Source organism: Pollachius pollachius (assembly GCF_949987615.1).
Source record: "Pollachius pollachius genome assembly, chromosome: 2".
Taxonomy (NCBI): domain Eukaryota; kingdom Metazoa; phylum Chordata; class Actinopteri; order Gadiformes; family Gadidae; genus Pollachius; species Pollachius pollachius.
This window is the reverse complement of record NC_136935.1, coordinates 17,797,545-17,823,146: the sequence shown is the minus strand read 5'-3', so window position 1 is coordinate 17,823,146 and position 25,602 is coordinate 17,797,545. Positions and strand designations below refer to the sequence as shown.

Genomic DNA, 25,602 nt, shown 5'->3' with positions numbered 1-25,602 from the left:
CCCATTGTGGTATTTAGGTTGAAGGAAGACACAGACACGGAGGAAAAAGAAACTATTATGTATTTATTATAAGATGTTTCATTAAATGTCTTTATGTAGCAGCCCACTTTAATTACAGATACTCAGGGCAGTCACCAGGAATATTCTCATATGCCGGTTCCATGTAAACGATGACAGAGATGGATCTATACAGTGAAATGTACCACAGCTGAACTCATTCAAACATGATGCTGAAGGTTAACCAACAGAAGATAAAATAAAGGATAAAATAAAGGCAAATTAAACATATTTATTTTTCAAACGGAATAGAAAACAATTGAAAACGACAACAACGGTGAAAAACGCATATTTTAAATATGAAAGTTATAATTTCAGTTGAACCCGACATGGCTAGTTGTCTCCCACCAAATGGTCTGGTGGTCTTGTGAGCTAGCGTTCTTTGTTAACCAACAACACATCTGCTTCCACATGTTCAGTGCTACTTTACAGATGCATGGCTTCTCTTATTGTGTGGATGATACTGCAGGCTTCACTTGTATTTCAAACTCAATGAAAAAAAGAAAAGTTGGAACAAATGACAGTTGACCTAAGGTGGATTTATTCTTCAACATGAGAACCAATGAAAGATAAGGGCAAAACAAATTATAAAGAAAATCATGTTTTTTTTTGCGGTTTATTTCGGTTGTGTGACATTTCATATCCAGGCAATTCTAACCTTTTATGTGAATGCAGAGGAAAGGTCAATTTGGCCATACATGATGATGAAAATGTGCATTGTATTTTACCATACTTGCAAGAACGATTACTTTTTTTGTTGCAGCTTCACCGACAATCATGCTGGACGTTACTGTAATCTTACTTCTATACATTTATACATATATCTTTTTTCGCTTTTGTTAAGGAGACATGTGTTTCTGCTCACCAAACACCCAGCGACCACAAACACAAGGTGCTAAATTCGTTTAACGCGCTTCCATTTACACAAACAAGTGCTCTTTATGTAATGTTGCTTATTTTCCCTGGAAATTTGAAACACAACCGTTCATCCTTATAGAAGAGACTTAAAGGTGAAGTGTGTAGGATCAAGTGGCCTCTAGTGGTGAGGTTGCAGATTGCAACCAACTGTATTATGTCCCCTAAGTCCCCCTTTCCACAGAGCAGGAAAAGCTACAGCAGCCTGTACTGGACAACAAGGTGCCAGCAAGTTCTTCCAAAATGATCATTAAATGATTGCAATAAAATCGGGGCAGAAAACATCAATTCTTGGTGAACGAGGCGTTTTGCCTTCTCTCTGTGTGCTTTGACCAATCATTAGATGGGAGTTGGAGATCACCATGGAAGAGGGTTATCTGTTATTTTCATGGGATTAAACAAAAATTAAAACATACTTCTGAAGACTATATTCAGTTTCTCCCATTCTGCTCAGTACCACTGATTTCTACACAATGCACCTTTAAAAGCTAGGTGCCACTGAATTCTACCCACTGCACCTTGAAGAACCGTTCAAGACAAGGCAATTATTTTTTTAGTTGATGGGAAGAGGGGTCATCTGTGTGTGTGTGTGTGTGTGTGTGTGTGTGTGTGTGTGTGTGTGTGTGTGTGTGTGTGTGTTTGTGCCCACAGTGCAACTTCACATATTATTCTTTCAGATATTCATGTCAAAGCATATTAACAATAGCATTTGGAGGCTACATTAACATATATATTCATATCTCACTCTCTCTCTCTATATATATATATATATATATATGATCTAAATCATTCTTCCTCCTCTCCTTCAGCAACCCCAAATATTGGAGTGATTGACTTTAATCTGTAGAAGAGGTCATCTCCGTATCATATCATTTACACTTCCAGAACCAGGTCTAGATCACAACATATGGTTAAAGTTTCCGTCTTGAAAAAAATAAATACAAACAATGAACGCTTCATACGCTCTCCAAACAGTGCCTGGAGTTCACCGAAGCCCTGTCATGTGTCATCGAGCGTCCAGCCACAGAAATCCAACGGCACCTTTTCTAAGAAGTCCTTGTGTTACCCTAAGTCACAGAGCCAGGCTTCATATTCATAAGACATAACACATCGAGTCCAGGACCAATGTATAGTTTGGTTGAACATGTAGCAAAACTAGCGCTGTCCTTTTGAAGTTGCTCACATGCATTTGGCGGCGGCATCATCCGCGATACCGGCTTCAGTTGTTGTTGTTGTTGTGGATGAACAAAAACGCTGCACAATTCTGACCATTCATGAGACACTACACAGAAATGAAATAAGATATTACTAGAGTCAAAATATGAACCTCCTAAAAGAGTTTCAGATCTTTTTTTTTTTATTGTCTGCATACTGCAGTACTTGAATACATACTCATACAGTATCGTTTATATTAAATAACAGAATTATTATTTTGTTTAATTAGCAAAAAGCATGCTGTATAGAAAATATGCCACTTGGAAATTTGAAGTGACGTTAAAATGATTTAATTTCATCAGTGAAACATCTCTTGTTGAAGCCGACATTTACAAAAGGCAGAAACCAGAGGTCTAGGCATCTAAATCAATAAAGAGGATAGTGATTGCCTGAAACTGTTCAATAGGTCGAACGCCAACTTCAATCAGTACCTGTACAAATATAAACTCTTTGCTAAAATACCAAGACGGCCCCTAGATGCAGGACCACAGACCGAGTGAGAGACAGCAGTTATGAAGAAAAACAACCCAGTGCCACCGTGGCTATGAGAGGGTCTGGGTGACAGGGCGTGACCGGCCGAGGGAGAGAGAGAGACAGATAGAGAGAGAGGGAGAAAGGGTTGTTTTCTCGAGGTCGGCTCCTATGAGCACACGCCAAATCGACCAACACATTTATACTTACTAAGAGGTTCGTTTGGCGTCCTGTTCTTGATACAACATCACACTCGACACAGGTTTGGTTCAAATACGGAGTGAATGGTCTTTTGACAAAAGAAGACTTTTAATATGTCCTGGTTGTACTGAGAGTACCACCTGATGTGAGGTTTTTATTGAGAAGACAGTGGAACAAGGATAGATTAAACCTTAAACTATATTTGCCTCTGTGAAAAAGTTCCAGTGCAGGTTTAAGAAATGCAGAAGAGTGCCATGATGATGCTGATGACTATGCTGCACCAATTTATTTTTGACAAGTTTTTATCCTCCATTAAACAGCAGATTCAAATAGCTTGTTGCCTCAACTCATGGGAGCATATATAATATAACCCTAATCTCTATTGAAATAGCCTTGACCAAGTAAATGCCATCATATCTCAATTTAGAAATCAATCCCATTTCTGTGGTATCAGCAACCATAATCAAATCATATTTCAATTCACTCAATTGAAACACAAATCATTGATAGTTTCCCTCTGGAATCAAGAAGCCCACAGGTACATAGTCCCCCTCATCTGTTAGACTTCAACCATAGCAGTGCTCCATGCCATGCAACCCAAACGTTTTTTGTTTAGCTACTAGAGTACAATATATAGATATATATTGATTAAACCAGACCGGGTATTTCAGTCCCAAACAAGTCAGTAAACGTCTGGTTCAGACTCCGATGAACTACACCTCACCAAATCCTGGACACACAGCCACGGAATGTCAACACACATTTATTTGTTTTCAGAAAGTTTTTTTTGTTACCATCACGAAGGCATATACTATTTTTTCTGTATATTACTTGTCATATATATGTTTATAAGTGTTTTTTTCTGTATATATGTATAAAGGGAGGGAGAGAGAGAGAATGAGACATGGAGAGAGAGAGAGAGAGAGCGAGAGAGAGAGAGAGAGAGGGGAGAGAGACTATTAACAAAGAACAGAAATAGGCGTATATTTTTTGCTGAATAAGATTGAAGACTCAGCAGGGCAATGTAAACCAGGGTCCAACGAGCACATGTGATGGGTGGGCCGCTGGGCCCTCCCCAACGCGCACACAGTAACAGATTTGCATAGGCAAAAATGGGATTAGCCCTTAGACAGTGAAATTCCTGAATTGTTTTTTTAAGAGATCTAAAACTCTAGTTCGGCTCAACACAACGCAAAACCAAACCACACAAACGTACAAACGAAAACTATGTAGACTAGGCTAAGCTCTGTTTAACTCCACCTATCAAATACATGTTCATTTCTCTGTGCACATTTTGTTTACAGTGTTAGGCTTCAAGTAGGTCTAAAACAACTTGTACATTGAAAACTAGATGTGAAATAAATTAACCAACATGAGAGGTAGTGAAAAGCCTACAAAGATGTATTTTTGTAAAAAAATAAAGAGTAAAAAATAAAAATGAAATTGGCCCACAGCTGAGCCAACCTCTGGGTCGTCAGAAGCGCTCAGCTCTCTGCCGTTTTAGCTCAATAAAATCACAGCCGCCAAAACCCATTTACTCTGAAGCTTTTGTAAGTTGTATGAAAAACGATGACCACGACACTGAATAATTTCACACCGTCCTCATTGCTTTGTAAAAAATGGACATTTTGAATGCCAACTTATTTTTAAAGAAATATGAGGAACCTTGTGTTTTGGCCCATGTTCGGAGAGTCTCACCATGACAGTGAGCGATGGGGGTGAACCTCAGCAGAGGAGTGGGACAGGGACGTCCTCGCTGTAAAAGAGCCTTTAATGGTTTAATAGGTCCTTTAACTGAGTCAGAGCCTAGAAGGAGACCAGAGGGAGCCGGTCGGTCTGTGTTCACCGGAGACGGCCTGCTCCCAAATGTTACTAACATCATTAAGGTATACATACATCTCACTGCTTATAAATGTAAACTCGGTATAACTGCACCTTGATTTCATTGTCTGGTTGTTGGTGAAATATTCTCATTTAATTATTACATACAGCCTCGCCACCATGCAGAGAAGAGATTGGTCTTAAGTGAACTTCTGAAATAACAGTTTCTGTTAGACTACTAAACAATACAGAGTTGTCGTGTTGAGAAACTCAACAGTAACACAACTCAAATGCTTGTGTTGCCAGAAACAATGGTGGTGAATTTTAGCCATCAATGTATTTATTCTATTTGATGTATTTTTCTAGCTCTTCGAATGGCAGGGCACATGCATGCAGCTCTACATTAAGTAGCCCAGCGTCTTTCATTGAAAGTTGCATGGTTTGTCGAGCCCTTCTGTAATGTAGGCTGTTATTATTACCAAGGATGGCCTTGGGATTTGATCATGTCCAATGTCTGAATAATTTGGAGCAATAAAGTATTTTATTATTGTTATAATATATATTGTTGTTGTATATTTAATATTAAATAGCAGCTGACATTTTTCTAAAACTTTTTAGAATTAGTAGAAACTAAAGTGGAGGCAAATCAGGTACGATAATAACTTCCTTTTTAAAAGGTATCAATTCAGTTATCAACAGATATGCTAACAGTTTCTAAGGTACTAGCATTTGCTTTGGTTAAATGCACTAACTTCGAGACAATTGGCAAATGCAGGAGGCTTTTCATACCCATCAAATCTCCCAAAAACAGACATAATATATCAAACATATTATGAATTATCCGTTAAATAAAAATTAATGTGGTTCCAGAAAATGTATCGTGTGAAAAAAATGAAAAAATAATGGAGATTCCCATTTAGCCCCTAGATTTGATCAAGTTGCGGTCCGATGGGCTGAGGAGACGCTGCGGTACTTTAGGTCTAGAGCAGGCTTGGCACGTGAACTTCAGGTAGTTTAAGGAGGTGGCAACGTGGACGCATGTACGCATCGCTCAGGAGTGGCACCGTTTTATTGACACTTAAGACCTGCGCTAACCGCCGCTAGTCGTCCAGAACACAACATGACTCATCTGCTTTGAGGCCTCTTGAGAAAAATAAAAATACATATACTGTGCTCGTGCACTTCCTACTACACATCTACAGGCCAGGGTCAAAGGTTATGTTCAAAAGGTTCACATCTTAACATATGTTTTGAAAAGGTTAATTGGAAATTTGGCAAGATCCACTAAATTGTGTGTATTTTTTTTTAAGCCTGATGAGCGTGTGTAACTTCACCATACACACACAGCCACTATCAACGCATGCTGGCAATGTCAAATTAGGAAAACAAACAACAGCCTCTCCAGGGAGGGCTGGCTGTAGAAATGGACTATTAGTCTGACTAGCACAAGCATGCTAACCGCTAGCCTACAGCATGCTGAAAAACGAGTTAGCCTCGTCGAAACCAAACACCCAAACTAGCATGTAGCATGGTGATGCTAATTCAATACCCAGTACAGTATGTCCGACATGTCATCATGTTTAGGCCGTCCCTCTCCACCAGGCCTAGCGTAAAGGAAAGAAGAAACAGAGCGACTTGAGTTGGCATTTCACAGAGGGACTGCTACATCTTTTTTCTCCCCCGTCCCTCCCCCGTTCCGGTCAGCTTCATCTGCTGGTTTCAGACGTGCACCTGAATGGCGTTGTTATCCAGAGTATCGGGGCCGAGCCTCTGCCACACCATCGTGGAGGTCTGCTACAAGGGTCTCTGAAGACCCCCAACCCCCAAAACTTCTCTGAATCAGCACTTGCCCTGCCAACCACTAGCAGCCCAGACTGAGCGACCAATCAGAAAACGGCCACACACCTGGGCCCAAGGGCGGCGGCAACCACAACCCTTCAAAATGTGTGGGTCACAAGGTAGTAGGATTCTGCTGGGGGGCCCTCTGTGGGGTCCCGCTGACACCACTGGCTCCTACCCACACCCATACAGCCTCGTTCAGCATCCCAGAGCTCAGCCGTGAAACAAGGCTCAACATCTTCTCAGGGAAGTGAGAATGGAAATGGCAGCTAAATTTTCCATTTTGTTGTACACCCCTCCAGCTGAGATGACCTCTTGGGATGGAGGGGGGGGGGGGGGTCTGTGCTTGTTGGGCTGTGAGGATCTTGCGCAGAGGATGAGTAGGAGGAGGAGAAAGGGCAGAGGAGAAGGGGAGGTAGGGGTACTCAGGGGGCAGCATCCCCCCTTACACACACACACCTGAACCCCCCCCCCCTCATATAGGCATTGTGGATTTTATTTTTTTGTACTGAGAGGAAAAATCGTTTCTTTCTTGTTGTCGAGTTCGAGAGAGTAAAAATAATACAGGTGGCTGCTCCACCACCACAGTTCTAGCCCTTACTTCTCCCGGTTCAGAGTACTCCGTAAAGAATGGAAAAGTGCCTGGACGGATACATGGAGCGATGGGTGAGCGGTGGGTGTGGACGCTGCAGTGCTGCTGGGGCCGCAGAGGTCTCTCTGACCCGCCGCCATAAATAAAGTCGCATTGAGCTAAGCGCGTTGGCTAAATCATCCACCCCTCTATCCCCCCCAACACGGCCGGCATCCTGTGTCAGAGGACGCATCTCTACCTTTAAAAGAAGCACCGACAAAACAAAAAAACACAATAACAGTTGCAGTACACGGCTGATAATGTCAAGCTACCTTAGAGAGAGAGAGAGAGAGAGAGAGAGAGAGAGAGAGAGAGAGAGAGATTTCCCGATCCTCAGACTTCATGTAGAGACCGGTGCTTCTACTGGCGAAGTGGGCTTGTGAGCCCTCAGAAAACCATAACAGAGCAGGAGGAGAACATTAGCTTTGATGACAGTACAGTACAGGGATGGCGGCATGTTGTTCCCGTGTGTCCGTCGCCCACCCCCCACCGCTGGAGGAGTCCTCGTCCACCGTCCAACCAAAGTCACACATCGGCTTCGCCATTCGACCCGTCGGTGACACACAGGTCGGCCCGAAGCCCAATCATGGACCAGCGTGAGTGATGAGTCAACCAATCAGGCGCCGGCATGAGGACCCTTATTGCCCAATAACAAAACCAGCAGAGGCCCACCTCACTCCAGCGAAAACAACTGGTTAAAAAATTTATAAATTAAACAAAAACAAAAAAAGAACACAAAAAAACAATAGAAATCCTCTGTTATCATCATCATGTCATGTCAACCAAAGAAGAGGGAGAGCGTTCCTAACCCGAGCTTCCGGCACCGTCGCAGTACGTGAAGTGTTGAGTGGTAGCAGTAGTCTCGTTGGCATAGGTTGCGGTTGGGAGTGTGCGGTGGCCCTGTCTAGGTGTCCAGGCAGGTGCGCCTCCTGGTGGCCAGGAGCTCTCTGTAAACGGAGGAGTTGAGGAAGCGGGGGAAGGAGTCCCGGTGCATCAGCGTGTAGATCTGCAACTGGGCCTCCTCGTACATGAGGTTGCTGGGCTCCGCCAGGCTCTGGTTGATGCCCTCTCTCACGCGAGAGTCCAAGCTCACCTACAGGGAGGGAGGGAGGGAGGGAGGGAGAGAGACAGGTAGAGAGGTTAGAACGATAACGGCAACAGATATTCATGCTCTGAACCAGAAGCATGACTCAGTGAACAAGACTTGATCACCGCTATGTCCCGTGAGCACTCCTCTCTATAAAGGCATTGATTGGCCAATATGTTGACACAATAGTCAAATGAGAAAGTACCCTGACCTGCTGCTATGACCCATGGTCATAGTTCAAAGTTATACGAGTTTGTGTTACTGCCCCTCCCTGTGTATTCATGTCTCATTGCATGCTAGCCTGTTGATATGTTTGTTTTGAGTCGATTGGATGATGAATTAATTGGAGTTCATGTTTGATGTGAGGGTGTGATCCCTACTGATCGAAAGGGGCAGCTCAGTTTACACTCAATAGTGGACCACACCCTGGTGGCCTCTTCCTGCTCAACCAGTGTTGTGTGTTCATGGGGGTTTTTATCAGTCAGACCTGGATACGTTGTGTTTAAAAATTTCCCCAAAGGATATTACGTTACATTTGCTGTTTAAAAGAGAACAGTTAAAGGACAATTCCGGTATTTTGAACATTGAGCACCATTTCTGGTTTGTCTAGGATGAAATAGAGTGGTTAACACCGAAATTTTGAATATTGGTCCTGTCTCGGGTATTTGGCTAATTTTGAATCGCCCCTGCCTGCTTCACAATGGCTGGCTGTGTGCATTCACAAACCTGTCCTTAAAACATGGAAACGGAAGGTGGTGTCGGTTCTAGCCCTACCGTTGATACGGAGAACAGAGCGAAAACACCCCCTTTGCGCTCCGCTTAAGTTTCCGTTTCAATGGATTTACAAAACGCCATATAAAACACGACAGGAACTGTATTTTGCTATGTTACTTGATTAGGAACATCAACAAAAACCACTAACCATTCGATGAGTTTCACACGTCTGAAAACTAACGTTTAGGGGTGTTTTAAGGACAGGTTTGTGAATGTACACAGCCAGCCATTGTGAAGCATGAAGGGGCGATTCGAAATAAGCCAATTACCCGAGACAGGACCAATATTAAAAATATCGGTGTTAACCACTCTATTTCATCCTAGACAAACCAGAAAGGGGGCTCAATGTTCAAAATACCGTAACTGTAAAAGCAGATGATAAAATTGCGGGACTTGATGAGCTTCAGTGTGAGTGTAATGTACGTTGACCGCATGAAGATTCAGATTCAAACTTACTTTCGACACATGTAAATGAAGGAAAACTACCTTTTTAAAATCTCCACTATAGAACTTAAGTGCTGGAGATTTGAGCCATGTGAGGGATGCCATTTCTTGCATCCCTCGCACAGCCTCATCTAGGCTTGTGAGAACTGTTAGTCACACACGCCACTAATAAGGGTCTAAAGTGATCTTTCCAAATGGTCCCAGACTGACTAATATGTCCTCTTGAAGGTCGTGGTGGCCCCATGTGATTTAAAGAAAACAAATGCCCAAAACAAAAGATCAACAGACAAACTTCATCATCAAATATCTTCCTCTGGACCAGCGCTCCTTAAAAAGCGATTTCCTCTCGGGACCTAAAAGACAGATTAAGGGTCCTGACCCATAGTCTAAGAACATGGCCAGCCCCCGCATTGACCCATCTCAACTCAGAGAGAGAGACAGGGCTGAGAGAGAGAGAGAGAGAGAGAGAGAGAGAGATAGGGCTGAGAGAGAAATAGAGACAGAGACAGAGACAGAGAGGAGGATACGGGGGGGAGAGAAAGAGATGGGGGAGATAGATAGAGGGGGGAGGGGAGAGAGAAGAGAGGAGGAGGAAGGGAGAGGGGAGCAACTCCCTCACCTCTTTGGGGGACAGTATGGACACGTAGTCCTCGTAGATGATGCGGGCCTTCTCGTCCACGGTGGCTGGGTTGGTCTCCTTCTTCAGCTCCTCGCAGGCCAGCCAGAAGAGCAGGTTCTCCTCGCTGTACTCGGAGCGCAGGAACTCCCGGAAGAACTCCCGGCCCTCCATGGAGCGCATCATCATCTCAAAGCTCCTGGCCCACGAGCCCATGTCCTCTAGACTGGGGAGGCTACGGCATGGCACACAGACACACACATGGACACACGGACACACACACAAACGGACACGCGCACGGACACACACACAGATGCACCGATGCGCATACAAAGATGCGCACGGATGCACACACACACACACAGACAAACACAAACAAGAGAACAAACAAGCACACACGCACACAGACACACAAGGAACAGCGCACACACACACACACACACACACACACACACACACACACACACACACACACACAAACACAGACAAACACACAGGGAGAAACCAGACCACAGTGGTTGTAGCATCGTGCGGCGCAGAGTGTTTACAACCATTGGGCGTGCAGCAGCTGTACAGACGGCTGAGGTCTGACACAAGCTGCTGACACCACACACACACGAGACTACACCAAGGTGTAACCCTCTTCACAAAGCGTCACAGCAGAGGTGTTGTATTGTCAACTGTAGGTCATGTGAGGTTCAGCAGCGTACAACCGGAACAATGTTTGCACAACCACTGCGTGCACATATCTGTGGCCTGCGGCGAACGGTGACAGAGGGAAGAGGTAACTGAAAATACACACCGCTAAGAAAGCACAGGGCGAAAACAAACAAGCGGGAGTGAAGTGCTCCCTCGCACCGCCAATTAACTCAACCACAGAAAAGGTCACGACGACCTCGTGTGTGTGTGTGACGGTGACTGTGTGCACACACAACAAGCCCTCCGCCATCAGGTGCCCGCCTGTTGACAGGACACCTTCGTGGAGGATGTTGGCACGCAAAATAAAAAAGTCCAAGGCCCGCGCTTCCGGGTTAGGGTTCCTCTAGAGACGGAGGGGGTGGCCTTACTGTTCGTCGCTGGCTTCGATGCTGTCCATCTTGGTGCAGGTCTCGCGGCCACTCCTCTCGATGCGGTCCTCATTCCTGCGATGGATGGAGCACAACGCAGCACGGTGAGACCAGCACGGGGCCTCGGTGTACTGAACAGGGGCTGGATGTATGGCGGTGGCGCCACCTTCTTGATCAACAGTTAACATGATCGATTGTGGGAGCCTTTTAAGCAATTTTGGGAGCTAGTCGGAATCAAAGGCCTTTCAGGGATTTATTGAAGGTGGAGAAAAGTAAATAAATATTGCTACTCCTTCTGTTTACCCTTCTTTACATCATCAAAAGCTATTACCCACGGCACACCTTAATAATAATTATAAAGCTGCCATTTTAATATTCATAACTCACATACACACACACACACACACACACACACACACACACACACACACACGGGGTACATCCCGCTCATTGGCCACACATGATGGGTCCTGGTTGCTATATGCTTTGAGCCGTCTATTTTAATCCTGACTGCGAACGGCTTTCCTTTCCCCCTCCGTGTCTCATCAAAGCCCCCCATTGTGCTGCATTAATGGCCAGGGTCGGCCCTGGGCTGGCTTCGGGCCCCGGGCACGCTCACAATACTGTTAAAAATACGCTGCTCTTCACAGCTGTTTTGCATGTGATGCGTCAATGGAAATAGAAGGCGGCAGGACTAGATAAGTCCAGGGTGGCGGCGGCTTGGAAGTGCATAAGAGACAGAGAAGGGATTCAACTAGAAAATGCATTTCCTGCAGAAAATGCAGTGAGTGCTGTAGTATGCCTACAAAGTGAGGTTGAAAATTATTCTTTGATAAAGCCACAAAGATTAAGACATAAAGAAACGTTAAATGGCTTAAATCAAGTGAAGGGATTTGAACAAAAGTTCAAAAGTCTAAATGGAGTAAACAATGTAAACATGCACACCATTTAAGAAAATGTAAATGGTTGGAAACAAATAAAGTGACAGCTGAATGAAAAGCGCAAAGCATTGCTAAAAATGCAGAAATGTAAAATATAAATTGAACTGAAGAATCTGAAAGGTCAAATGTATTGCACTGCTGGTGTGTGTTTTGTGTGTTTGTGTGTGTGTGTGTGTGTGTGTGTGTGTGTGTGTGTGTGTGTGTGTGTGTGTGTGTGTGTGTGTGTGTGTGTGTGTGTGTGTGTGTGTGTGTGTGTGTGTGTGTGTGATTCTTTAAGAGAATAGCGAGCCGGTGCAGCATTAAAAGTATTACGGATATTATTGAAGACACAAGTATGTCGATTTGTTAAATGGTTTGAACTAGGGATGCACCGAAATGAAAATTCTTGGCCGAAAGCCGAAACCGAACACCGAATGTGGCTTTTGCTGTTTTTCATTCATTTCATTCATTCATTTTAACAGGTGCCCTTGGCTCTTTCTTCATTTTGTGTATTTTCATTTATTTGTTTACAAACTTACGTGTGGTTCTTTTGATGAAGCGCACCCAGCTCATTCCACGCTTTTTTTTCTCACATCATCAAAAATAGAAATGTTCGGTATTTCTTTTCGGCCGAAAATTATGTTTTGGGCCATTTTCGGCCGAACATTCTCGGTGGCCGGATTTTCAGTGCAACCCTAGTTTGAACGAAGGAAAACGGTTGAAAGATGATTGAGTTACGATGTCTTAAGAAGTAGGAATGTCAGAATGAGCAGACGTCTTCAATGAAAACAGCTGAAATCGAAAATGTATGAAACTAAAACTGTAATTCTGAAGAAAGTTAAAATTCTGTTTAGATATTATTGAAGATAAAAGTGTGTAGATTTGTTAAATGGTTTGAACGAGGATAAACGGTTGAAAATTGATTTAGTTATGTCTTAAACAGTTGAAGTACCAGAGGACGACTCTGCCGTCGTCCCATTGACTCCCATATTAAAAAAAAGATAGTATTTTAAAAGTAGAATATCATTAAAAGAATAAAATATTTTAAAAGTCTGAAAAGAAAAACGCGTTTCCAAGCTATCCTGAACATTTAAAAATTTGAATGGTGTCTCTAGGTGAAAAATTGAGGAAGGAGATAGGTCCCAAAGTTTGTAGAGAATAATAAAGAGGAAAGAAAGAAGAAAACTTATGAAGAACAATAGTTGAGCGCTGCATGCAGCACTCACCTAATAATAAAGATATATATATATATATGTAAATACAGCTGATAAGAGACTGTAAATATTGACTTGTATACAGGCACGGATTCTGATCACCGTGACACATTTCCATGTGCTAAATTCGTTGATCATGATCAGGCAATGCTTCAACTTGTATGGATTACACATTCATCTAAAACATTGATTTTAGCGGGTAAATAACACCTGAGGCATTTAATTCATTCAATACATCAATAAACTAACGTGTATATTATCTTTCCTCAACATTTAACTGGCTAATCATGGCTTGTAAACCCATGTGTTGTAAAAACACCACAAATTAAAACACTACTGCAATTCAAATACTACTCCAATTACACGGCCAATGGTCATATTGATATGTATATCGTTCGATGGATTGCCTTTTGCAGCATGTCGGTGTATACACCGACATGCTGCAAAAGGCAATGCATCGAACGTTTCTAAAGAAAATTGAAGGGCCTTTTCCTGGCATCGAAGGACAAGCAGAGCTATGTTTTCTCCAAAACTCTTACAGACCCTAACTATTTTTTTAACCTAATTTCTGCCACTGTCACTAGAAACACCGAGCCCCCTGGTGGAGTCACCGACCAATGACTGCAGGTCCTGGCCACAGCCAGCCCCCCACTTCACATCAAGTGGTGCCAAAGAAGCCTGACATTCACCATTCATAGGCCCGGAACAATGTCTCATTCAGCAGCCTCGCTCGCATGGTGAGACGCAGCCACACGGAGGCAGCTCACAGGAGCTAGGCAGCCGTTTGAGCAGGCTTTGAAGCCTTGCTTTGGGGCATAGAGATAGCGGAACACAAGGTCACGGTGGGATAAGTTTGAATCCTCTCGCTAAGGGTTGAACTGCAAAGATTCACACCGAACTAGAAAATGCATTTCCTGATGAGTGCCTGCTGAGTGTAAAATGTGCTTAAACGTATGTTAATAAAGTCATAATCAAGAAAAATAGAAATGTTGAATAGCTGTAAAAGTGAGAATATTTTAAGAGTTCAAAAGTTTAAAGTTTGAAGGTTGTAAGCATATTAAGCACACGGTATATTTGTAGTTGTAACTTGGAAAAAGTGAAGCGCAATATTGATGCTATTTATTAACATCTATTTTGTTGAGTTTAGGTCACAGAATGATAAGGTTCATACTGTTGGAATCTGTGGACTCTCAGCCTTCATATGACACAGCGTTTGGGTAGCCAGCACGGCGCGGATGTCCATGTGCCTGCTCATTTGAGTGTGTGACTATAATCCACAAGTTTAAAAATGGCCTAAAGTCTGGTGGGTGGCTTAAGCAGCCTCACCAGGCCCAAGTCAGTCTGATTGGACTCTGGGGCTGGGTGGGCTGCACACCTGTTGTGCATTGAGCAATCAGTGTGCACAGGTTAAACCAGCCATCACCCCACACACTAAAGTAGGGATCTCCTGCATTGAGCACCAGCTTATCTATCATTGTCTGCAAACCTTACGATAAACCCGTTCCCAACATCAGCACCCTGACATTGCTACAGTCATGTTTAAAAATGAAAAAAAAATTTTTTCATATTTTAATAAGAAAAATAATATTTAGCGATTCCAATAGAGGCTGAACTGTAAGAAATGTGAGTGGAGTCTAAGGGAAAAACAGAGTTTTGGAATAATAGTAAAGAATAAAAATACAAAACATAAGCTGAGCACTGCCTAGCAGCATCAACTAGTGAGTCTGAACTCTTTGCATGCGTTTTGTTGCATGGTTGTGTTTTAATTGTAAAAAATAAACTGCTGGTTTTTGACTTCCTGGTTGGTCTTTAAAGGGGACATATTATACCACGAGGTGTGAGTGATTAGCCTTACAAGCCAGTTCGAAAATCTTCCGAAAATAGATGAGCAAGGTTTACTTCAGTCCACTGGGTAGGTTGGTAGACTGATCTATCCAGCACAGATCTAGGTGGACACGCCCACTAGTGATGTCATATGGGGCAGATTTTCGAAACAGCTTGTAAGGCTAATCACACTCACACCTGGTGGTATAATATGTCCCTTAAGAGACACACTTGAGTTAGCCCCTGTTTAGCTTGACCACATTGCAACCCCTCAAACTTGGCATCATTTATGAAGGTCAATGGCCCAATCCCAAAGTGAGCCCTGAGGACTAAGGACTATGGACTCACAGACTAAATTGATCTCAGGTGCTAAGTGAGTGAGTGCGTGAGGCCACATGGGCTCAGATAGGTATATATGAGATTGGGACAGCACTTCTCGAGAGCACATGTTACCTTGGCAACGTTTAATGACAAAGATGCTGCTGACACTTGCCGGTTTGGGAATTCTCATTTTAATTTTTTTTAGTTTTTTTGTAAATGCAATGAAAACAATCTGCTACAGCAATTTATTGATATTAGAAAATATAATTTTTACTTTTGAATACTTCAGTATAAAGGATGTATTGAATTAGGTGATTATTGGCCTACACATACTAATCATAAGTCAGAACGGGCTACATTTGGCTGAATTATAAAAGGTAGAATTAGTAATATGAAGAGCCGTTTGGGAGCCAAAAGAGCCGGCTCTTGTTGGTGGGCTGATCCAAATGATCCGGCTCACTAAAAAAAGGCCAAATTCCCATCTGGTCGCGCATTGAGAGTAGCGTCGTCTTGTTGTCTACCTTACTAATTTCCGGATTTCCCTATGGTCTCCCCGGTAAACGTCACAACGCTTTGAACTGTGGGTAATTCCCTTAGTTGAAGTCTGCACTGATGCAGACTCACGGAAAGGGCTCGGTAAGTGTGGACTCAAACCCTCACGCCCTTTGGAATTCGACATTGGGACAGCCCTAAAGCCTTAATAATTTTGCGAGAACGTGCAGCAAAGTCCGTGAGTCCGGACATTGGGATTGGGCCATTATGTTGCAGGACGTGAGAGCTTGTGGACGTCATGTGAGAACTTGTAGAATATGAGGTGAGAACCAAAATCTCAACCATTTACATTTTCACTTTTTATCAGACACGTGTTGTGATTATGAAGTCACAGAAAATGTTTCACTAATACATAGATATTTTCGATTTACAGCTGCAACTTGAATCCAAAATTTCTTTATGAATAGCTTAAATCACTTGATTACAACATCTCGAATTGTTCATTGCAACTTCCCAAATGTGCCCCCCTGCATAACAAAGCGACAAATGACTGGCCTTTTGCAATAAATGTGTTGCAAAACTTTCATTTGTATTTGTGGAAGTGAGAGCAATAGACAAAGCGCTCCTAGGCTCTGCTGTAACGTGTGTCCATGAAGGTCTCGCTACAGAGCCAAATGGGAAGAGCCGGCTCTGCCTCTCTGGACCTGGGGCAGCTGACGGGGTTTTACGCTGGCCAATGAACCCGGTTGAAGGGATGGCAACCCAGGCGCCAGAAGAAAACGTTGGTATTGAACAATTTTGCAAACAACAGACACGTTGAATCTCAACGTTTCTGAACCCAAAATAATTCAAAATTTCGAGATACGGTTACATCGATGTGTTTTAACTGCTTTTGGCACTTTTGAAATGCTTTTGAGGGAATAGAATATGGGTAGGCTGTTTTTTGGAATGAGGCCATTCCAAATACAGCCTATGTATCATGAAAGCTGAGACTCAACTGATTCCAACAGTCCAAACAATATTACCCAAACGCAAAAATCAATCAAGAACAAACTCTTTTTACAACCAAAAATGATCTCTTACCTTGATTATTTTTTTCCTCAAAGTTGTTTTTGATGCATCACAACAATAAACTGGGAATCCAGTGTATGGGCACTATTTGACAATTAAGCATTGTGTTTGCGCAATTTCGATATTTTGTGAATTGTTATTGTTGGCTTGTTATCATTCAATTCTAATCACCCTGACCTTTCAATAGAAGGCTCAAGTGTCAAACTTGTACAATGGGTTCTCAAGATAACTACCTGTTTGTGTCTCATCAAGTCTAAATTATCAGGGCCCGGCCTCCCGAAACCTTCTTAGAGCCTTCTTAACGCTACGCCATTCGTAACCTCTACTTTAAAGGGGACATATCATACCACCAGGTGTGAGTGTGATTAGCCATTACAAGCTGTTTTCAAAATGTGCAGCATTGTGACATCACAGGTGGGTGTGTCCACCTAGATGTGTGCAAATAGCTGAGCAACGTTTGGTAAAGTCCACTGGGTAGGCTGGTAGACTGATCTATCCAGCACAGATCTAGGTGGACACGCCCACCTGTGATGTCACAATGCTGCACATTTTCAAACCTGCTTGTAATGGCTAATCACACTCACACCTGGTGGTATGATATGTCCCCTTTAAGTTATACCTTAACATCTTGCGTGTTTCCCGAAACGTTCTTTGCTACAAATCTCTTACGTACGTCGTTCGTTGGTAAGATTGGTCTGAAGCGCTCGTAGAACCTTCTTAGCTCTACCATAGTGATGGTTCAGCTTCTGATGCTAGTTGCCGCCACTGTAACCTTTAGAAATTATAGAGGTTAGAATAATATTCACAGATTCCTGTTAGACCAGGTCGGACGTAATCGGGAAACCGGGCGGGTCTATCCTGCTGTTACACCTTTCCTGCTGTCGGCTCCCAGACCGTAGTCAAGGAGCACAGGGGAGACGTTCCCTCCAGGGCCGATGTTCTTCGGGGGTAACACCCTTCACTTTGACCGGCAGTGGCTCTGCTGCTTATAGGTCGGAATATGGTCGGAATGAAGCGGCCACCGATTCTTGACACAAGACTGACACACGCTACTTGCTCGCTCTCCTCGCTCGTACACTCACTCGCTGACGTAACTCACACAGACACTGCCATTCTCGCGCACACACATACGCTACTCATGTAACACTGCTATCCTGCATGTCTATCTTTTTATTTTGTGCTTGTGTGCTTCCAGCAATTATTTTCTTCATGAATGACTTAAACCCATTGGCGAAACACAACACTGCCAATGGCAGTTCCATGCGCAACAGGGATTTCTAAAGGTACAGTGGCGGCGACTAGCGCCAGGAGCTAAACCATCACTAAGGTAGAGCTAAGAAGGTTCTATGAGCGCGTCAGATCAACATTACCAGCCAACGACGTACGAAAGAGATTGGTAGCAAAGAAGGTTTCGGGAAACACGCGAAAAACTTAAAGAAGAGGTTACGAATGAAGTCATTAAGAAGGCTTTAAGAAGGCTTTAAGAAGGTTTCGGGAAACAGTTCCCATCCGCCATCAAAAATGAGAAAACTAGAAAACTACTTCTAAATTAAGGAAATTATATTGGAAGCAGGTTATTATACTGGGAAACGAATAAACCATTATAAGAAAGGAGTGAACGTAGAGTGGTCAAAAGACTTTTTTCAACCACCTAAATAAACTATTCAAAAGGTAGCTTTCGTTTCAAAATGTATATTTTTCTATATATTTTTTTAAATCAGTGTAGCCTATGCTATGTTTGCCCATCGTTAAATAAATGTTTAGGCCTACTAGAGGAATTTCGAGCAATGTTTAATTCGCAAAGACCTGCGCACCTGCGCATGAAATGGAAACTCGATCTCTGATCAATCGATTTCAGCACGTTCTTTCTGGACAGCGCCATTTACGAACAACGTATAGAGTGTTCCCTAAGAAGACTCCTAAGAGACCATTTGGGAACCACGCCTATAGAGGTAACATCTTCGATAAGTCTAAACGTAGGAGTCTTCGTAGCGCGCTAAGAGACGTTATCGAGAAACCATGCCCAGTTTTGCATTGATTTCCATTGGATTTATTGATATATTTGGAGATTTCGCCAAAACCTAACTCTATATAATAAAACCTCTCTATCTTTGCTCTACTTCCCTTTATTGTCTTCACATTTTGACCCAGGTACTCATCAATGTTGTGCTATGGCCCGGTACTGCTATAGGGCTACCAACTGATAATGCAAAGGTGGTATTCAATCTAAAACATGACATTTATTCACGGTTATTTAGGTAGTTTAATCACTAACCAAGTAGTAGACCATGAGCTACATTTTTGGTTGAATCGCACATCCCCATCCTTTCCTTTTCTGTAGGCTATGTAATGTATGAACATGAACAGATTATATGAACACAACATTCTTAATAACCCACTAAATGATTGGTTCTTGGTTCCTGTGAAAGGAGAGGGATGCTGTGATAGGTAGAGATGATGTTTAGAATGGAAGCACAAAAATTCATCCCCTTGTACTGAAAATTGTATAATTGTATTGCATGTTCATGCACATACACATGTATGCACGCACCATCGGCTTCCATCTGATCATTAAGTGTATCCACCACGCGCGACCGGAAAGTTTATGCATAACGCAGCACTTTCGTTTGGCGTGACAATTTAAGGCCCATTTTAAGACCCGTTAGCATGACAGCTAACTGTTCGCATACTGAAATGATGGAACCACAAGTGCTAGCCACAGCATTGATTGATTGAAACAAATACAGACAAATAACTGGTGAATTAATATGCGTGGAGCATTGTCTATGTTTTTTTGATTGGGTTTAATGAGCGGGACCTAATATATATATATTTTTAATTTATTGTGAAAACAATCTTGTAGTGTATGTTGCAAACCATATTATTTTAGCAAGACATTAAAATACACCACTGTCACCGTTATGTAGTAAACTTGTTCTCTCTCTCACACACACACACACACACACACACAGTGGTGAATAATTATAAAATGATGATGTAGGTAGTGATTGTACTGCCTTCCAAACTTGCCGTTTAATTATGAAGACAAAAGGAAAGAAAAAAAGAATAATAAAGAAAACATTTAGGCATTAAGAAGAAAATGAACCAGATCAATGGATTTAATTTCCATTGCAACCAAGTCAATGTCTCCGGTGAGCAGGGGCACCTGTTCCCGCCAGCAGAGGGGCCTGGGCGGGACGGAGCTGGGGTTGTGTGGACGGCTTACCAGAGGCACTTGCAGCAGCCACACCAGCATAGGCAGCAGGTGTTGGGTCGGGGCTGACCGGGGGCCTGCGGGGGGCCCTCGATGTGGCCCGCCTGCCTTTTCCTCATCTCCACTCCACTCAGACTACGGGGCTGCAGACACACACACAGAGAAGCATTTAACACACTTGCATAATTCACGTAAAACATACACACACAGAGAAAGAGAGAGGTTCCCTTTTCTCTGTTATTCTATTCTGTCCTGATCAACAGACTCTCCTTACAAAAATCTCACTGCATCCACAAGTCCCATCCCCATACAAAAGCAGCACCAATCACACTATGGCACATCTGTAGATTCCCCACCTCTAAGCTCATACAATGACGCAGGCTTTGTTCAGTTAATGCAAAATCATCCCTGCATGTTGAATCTCATTTGGACATATAAAAAGCCCTCCTGGAACACAGCCAGAATGTGAAGGGTTAAATCCTTTATGTCCATAACAGATCAGACACAGATCAAACACATCTGATTTTTAAACATTGTCATCATTCGCTAATCAAATGATCTCATATGTAAAATATCCTATTCTAACCTTTAGCACTCCAAAGTGAATATCGTAGAAACACATCCTTTTCTTTCATTCTGACATGAAACACAAGCCAAACCAAATGGGAGACACGGTTAGAAGACAACATTTGAACCACCTTCAATCACAACTCCACACAGCCGGTGATAGTGATGTTCATAGCGCCCATGTTTAGAGGAGCTTTCTCCGATCAAAGTAATGGAGCAGTGCAGCTCAACGTGATTGTTGGAGCGGCGACGCCAGGCTTCCTTGTGAGCAGGGAAATCCCCTTATCATTGTTCAGAGGACAAAGAAAGCAGGGCAGGATGTCCAGTCGGTTCATTTTTTGGAATGTGCATAACAACAGACATAAGCTGCACATTTTAACACTCCCTTTTATGACCAGGTAGGAGCCCAGGTTAGAAAGGATTCATTTTTACCCCACTCTTCCTGTCCACGCCCACACCTGGCTCTATTAGCGTTAACCTGAAGAACCTCTTGAACACATCCTTCTACACATCCTTCTGCCACTAAGCCCACTTTGTTGGGGCTTGTTATATTCTTGTACGGCGGGGGGGGGGGGGGATGTAACATGAGTCAGCTGTGTTTATGGACCACGGTTCTCCGTATCAGACACCAAGCTTGCCAAGTTCACGTATAAATGTGGTCAAATTGAAGACCAGCCCCTACTGAGGGTGTATCATAAATGTGATGGACTCTCACGGGCTACCACCCCGTTAAAAACGAAGCATTTTTTGCATAAAACCCTGAGGGACACAAATGCCAAAAGCAGACCAGCCAAATGAAAAAAATGACTTACCTCTGAAGTCATCCTGCAGATTCAACTCCTCATCAAAACTTTTTTTAGCTTTTAAACCCAATTCAACAAAAAAACAAGAGCCGTAGGGAAACCGGGTTGAGACCACTCAAATTGGTGTCCGTGCACTTTCTACCGGGGATCACATCTACACTCTTTTGGCTTTCCCCACCACCCTGATGGGGCTTCAGCGGTGCTGAACGGACCTGCCTGATATGTAAATGCAGTCACCTGACCACTTGAGCAATCATCGGTTATGCAGCGGCTCCGCGGCAGCCGTGGAAAAACAGGTGTCCAGATGCAAACGACGGCACGCGGGGGCTTTGTTGCAGCCCGAGAGGGGAAGGATACAGTGAAAGGACATGCAAATACAGCATGGAAATACACAACATAAAAAACCCAGCGATGCACAGGGAGGGAAGATGGCAGATAGACAGATGGACCCGATATCGTAAACCTGATATTAAATGTGAGACACATATAAATGGGATATTGTTAATTCCTTTCTACATTACCAGCTGATCTTTTGAAATCAGTTAATAACGAAAAAGTCACACTGATTGGATATTTGATACCAATTAATTAGAATGCATGGAGATGATAGAGCAACCACGCAATCACATTTGATGATTAAAAAGCACACCTACCATGAGAATTAGTAGAATCCTGAAGACAGGTTACACAGAGCGGACATGGCGCTGAGGTAATAGGTGGGAGGATGACCGAGGTTGGTGGACTGACTATCTGTCTGACTGACTAACTGTTGACTGACTGTTTGGCTTGTTGGAAATGGAGGATTGGGGAGCCGGTACTTGGGAGATGGACTGCTAAATTCACCATCTCTGACCTAGTGACATTTAGAAAGGATGGAAGAGAGGCAAAATAAATAACAATAGTTATCTCTTCTCCTGGTGCCTCCCTGGACAGGGTATTCAAGCGCTCTCCGTCCTCACTCTCTGTCCCCTCCTAAGCTTCCGTAAAATGATGGTATTGCACAGCTAAGGGGTCATTGCAGATGAAGAAATACAGCGAGCAGGGAAACGTTTCCACAGCATCTGAAAAACATAGAGGAAAAATACTTTAGTATCTTCATACTCATTTATTGCAATAATTTTTATTGCAATAAATTGTATTATTTTTTTTAATAATACAATTCTGCAATTTGACTTTACCTTTAACTCAATTAAAGGTGTGGTTTGTAGCATTAAGTGGCATCTTAATCTATCGGATTTTGCCGAAATGGAATCTAATATTCACGTATGAATAATGCAATATTCACAAGTAGATTTTAATTTGTGTATAATCCAATTAAAATAAGAATCGCTGTGTTTTGATCCCTGGGAGACATGTTTTGTTTATGATATCATCAGATATCTTATTTGTAAGTTATGACCTTTAGTTGTACGGAATAAATACAACGTATAACTCTATCAAGGAACCGAGACTTGGTAACTCGATGCTGTCGTAGAGAATAAAACCATTTTGGAATGACCTATTTTTACCTTCTAGGCTCATTTAAATGATAGGTGAGGGGGTAGGAGTTAGGGGGGTAGGAGGTGAGGGGGTAGGAGGTAAGAGGGTAGGAAGTGAGGGGGTAGGAGGTGGGGGTTGAGAGTGGTTTAGTTGGTTGCAATCTGTAACCTCACCACTAGATGCCACTAATTACTACACACTGCAACTTTAACTAAATTGCTTTCATCAAGATTTCACCATAATTATTTTCCCAAACCTGTTATTGTCCAATTTATCTAGTAGGTCTACCATAACACTATTATCACTCTAATATCCAGTCCTGTCAAACCAGAAAGTATTGCTCTAATGCATCCTCCTCTGTAGCCCTACTGTAAGTATGCAGTAGGCATACATCATTGAACAACAAAGCCCAGCAGGAAACATTTACATCAAACACATAATTACATTGAATTTCATTTGGTTTGAAATTTTCATTATAAGTTAGTTAATAACTTAACATTAAATTGTTAAATATCAGAGATGGTATTAAGGTTTATTACCGTCTATTACCGTTATTAGGATATTTAATAAAACGTGATCAGATGTGTGAACACATCAAAAACATGTAAGGATTTATCTTTAAATCTTTGTATATGTCAATAGGCGAAATACACGTATTTAATAATTGTATAGTGATTCGAGAGGAGCTAAGACATTTGTGTTATAGGGATGAAATGTTTGCATGACAAACTGAGATTTAACATTAATATTAAATGCATGTGATTCCATTGGCTTTACAAGTTGTATTTAGCAGCTCCAACAATCTATAGGAAACTGCAATGTGGGCGTTATTTCAGCTGTGCTCGGACCCTGTGTAGAGTACAGTACGACAGCGGGGGAAGGGACACACACACACACACACACACACACACACACACACACACACACACACACACACACACACACACACGTTGCCGAAAGAATACAGCACTAAAAATATGTACAATGAGAGATACAGTACGTTGGCAATACATCTGGCTTAGACAGATTCCCTGGCAGGCCTGTGTGGATGATCAGGAGGCAGGAGGCTCATCGTGACAGAGCTACGGGGGCAGCTAGCTGGCTTTGGAGGAGCGAGGCTCCTCTTGCAGCTGTCTGATCCCGAGCATCCGAGCCCCGCTCCCTGCAGGTGAGGCTACGGCTAATAAAACCATCCCTCCATCGCGGGGAATCAACATCCATTCATGGGGATGACTGCTCGTGGTTGACTTCCGCCTCAATGATGATACAAAAAAATCCAACCCCCCCCCCCCCTCCACACACACACACACACACACACACACATACACACACTTTCTGGTGCTAGCTAAGCCCACAGTGAACCATATCAACTATCTCCAGCCCAGCGGAGGAGGAGGAGGAGGAGGCGGCGGCTGAACAGAGAGCTAGCGCTGTGCTAACGGCGGCTAGCCAGCTGCAGCTAGCGTGATTTGCAGAGAATAAACATTATCTTACCGCTTTATTAAATGCTGTCAGTGTGGTACGATGGTAGATTTGAACGAGCGTTTTCCCGATGCTTATTTAATGACATCGTAAATGGGAATCCTGTGGTGAAATGTCCATCGCCGCTGTTTTTATGCCATCCGCCCAACTTCAGCACCGATCGCCGCCGAGCCCCTGGATGCACTGCGCAGGCGCGCTGTCACCGCTGTCAGCATAGTGGCTGATGGTCGGGGGGCTGCAGTGTGAGGATGCATTGCTGTGCCACATGCATTGCACACACACTTTGTCAGTGTTTCCTAGTGGTCACACTACTATAATCTGGTGTTTTTATATAGTATGTAGCTGCAGTCTTTTCTTAAAGGATGCACCTGGGATTTCTTTGCTCAATAGCTTACATATTCAAGTTAAGCACACATCATTAGCCTGCATAAGTATAATTACAACGAACTTTTATGTAGCCACACATAGGTGTACAACCTCATTGACTAGGTGATTCCAAATAATATCCGTTAGAAGAACTCGTTAAATGTCTTAGTAAATTACTGAATGTTGTCCACCAAAGATAATAATTGAATAGAATAGAAAATGAAACGGATGGAATTGGAAATCAGATACAATTAAAGAATTGAAGTCCATGGATTGTCACAAATTGCACATTTTCAGGCTTTTCACATTGAAAATGTTTAATGTTTGAACAATAATTCTCTATTTCTTACACTAGAGGGCATCCTTTCATTTCCTCTCATTTAACAATACGTGTAGGCGGTATATACATATTGCAAACGTTATAAAGCGTTTGTAATCAACGTTGAACAAAACATTTATAAGAAAATAGATAAAACCTTTCATTACATTTTTCGAATGAATGCACAGTTGTATTTAACTAGGTAACAAAGCTTTTAACTAGCTAGATACAATACAATAACAATAACAATGGTATGACTCACTGACTTACTCTTTCCCTCCATTTAACCACCCACACCCTCTTACTCGCCCACTGACTCACTCACTCACTCACTCGCTCACTCGCTCATTCAAGTAGCTCTCCATCACGCTGACCTATCCTCTGTCTCTCTC

At 42.8% G+C, this 25,602-nt stretch overlaps 2 protein-coding genes across 4 annotated transcripts in view; one reads left to right on the top strand and one right to left on the bottom strand.

Annotated features, from left to right (window-relative positions):
- pcnx2 (pecanex 2) overlaps window positions 1–6,558 on the top strand; it is a gene marked incomplete at both ends in the record, with an annotated part of 41,224 nt that extends 34,666 nt beyond the window's left edge. The window contains one exon of the mRNA XM_079729098.1: window positions 6,385–6,558. Coding sequence (XP_079585224.1) covers window positions 6,385–6,558 — 174 coding nt within the window. The remainder of the gene's footprint in view (window positions 1–6,384) is intronic.
- rgs17 (regulator of G protein signaling 17) lies at window positions 94–24,685 on the bottom strand. Of its 3 annotated transcripts, XM_079729857.1 has the most exons (6): window positions 24,538–24,685; window positions 22,218–22,625; window positions 20,207–20,337; window positions 11,139–11,213; window positions 10,075–10,306; window positions 94–8,243 (listed from the first exon to the last, which is right to left on the bottom strand). In XM_079729857.1, the coding sequence occupies exons 2-6, from the start codon at window positions 22,218–22,220 to the stop codon at window positions 8,055–8,057; spliced, it is 630 nt and encodes a 209-aa protein (XP_079585983.1). In that variant the 5' UTR covers window positions 22,221–22,625; window positions 24,538–24,685; the 3' UTR covers window positions 94–8,054. The 3 variants fall into 3 exon arrangements, with proteins under 3 accessions (XP_079585983.1, XP_079585982.1, XP_079585984.1); XM_079729856.1 differs by lacking the exons at window positions 22,218–22,625; window positions 24,538–24,685 and adding an exon at window positions 21,574–21,709; XM_079729858.1 differs by lacking the exons at window positions 22,218–22,625; window positions 24,538–24,685 and adding an exon at window positions 21,574–21,709 and having other exon boundaries at window positions 10,075–10,297.
- Between the last annotated feature and the right edge of the window lie 917 nt (window positions 24,686–25,602).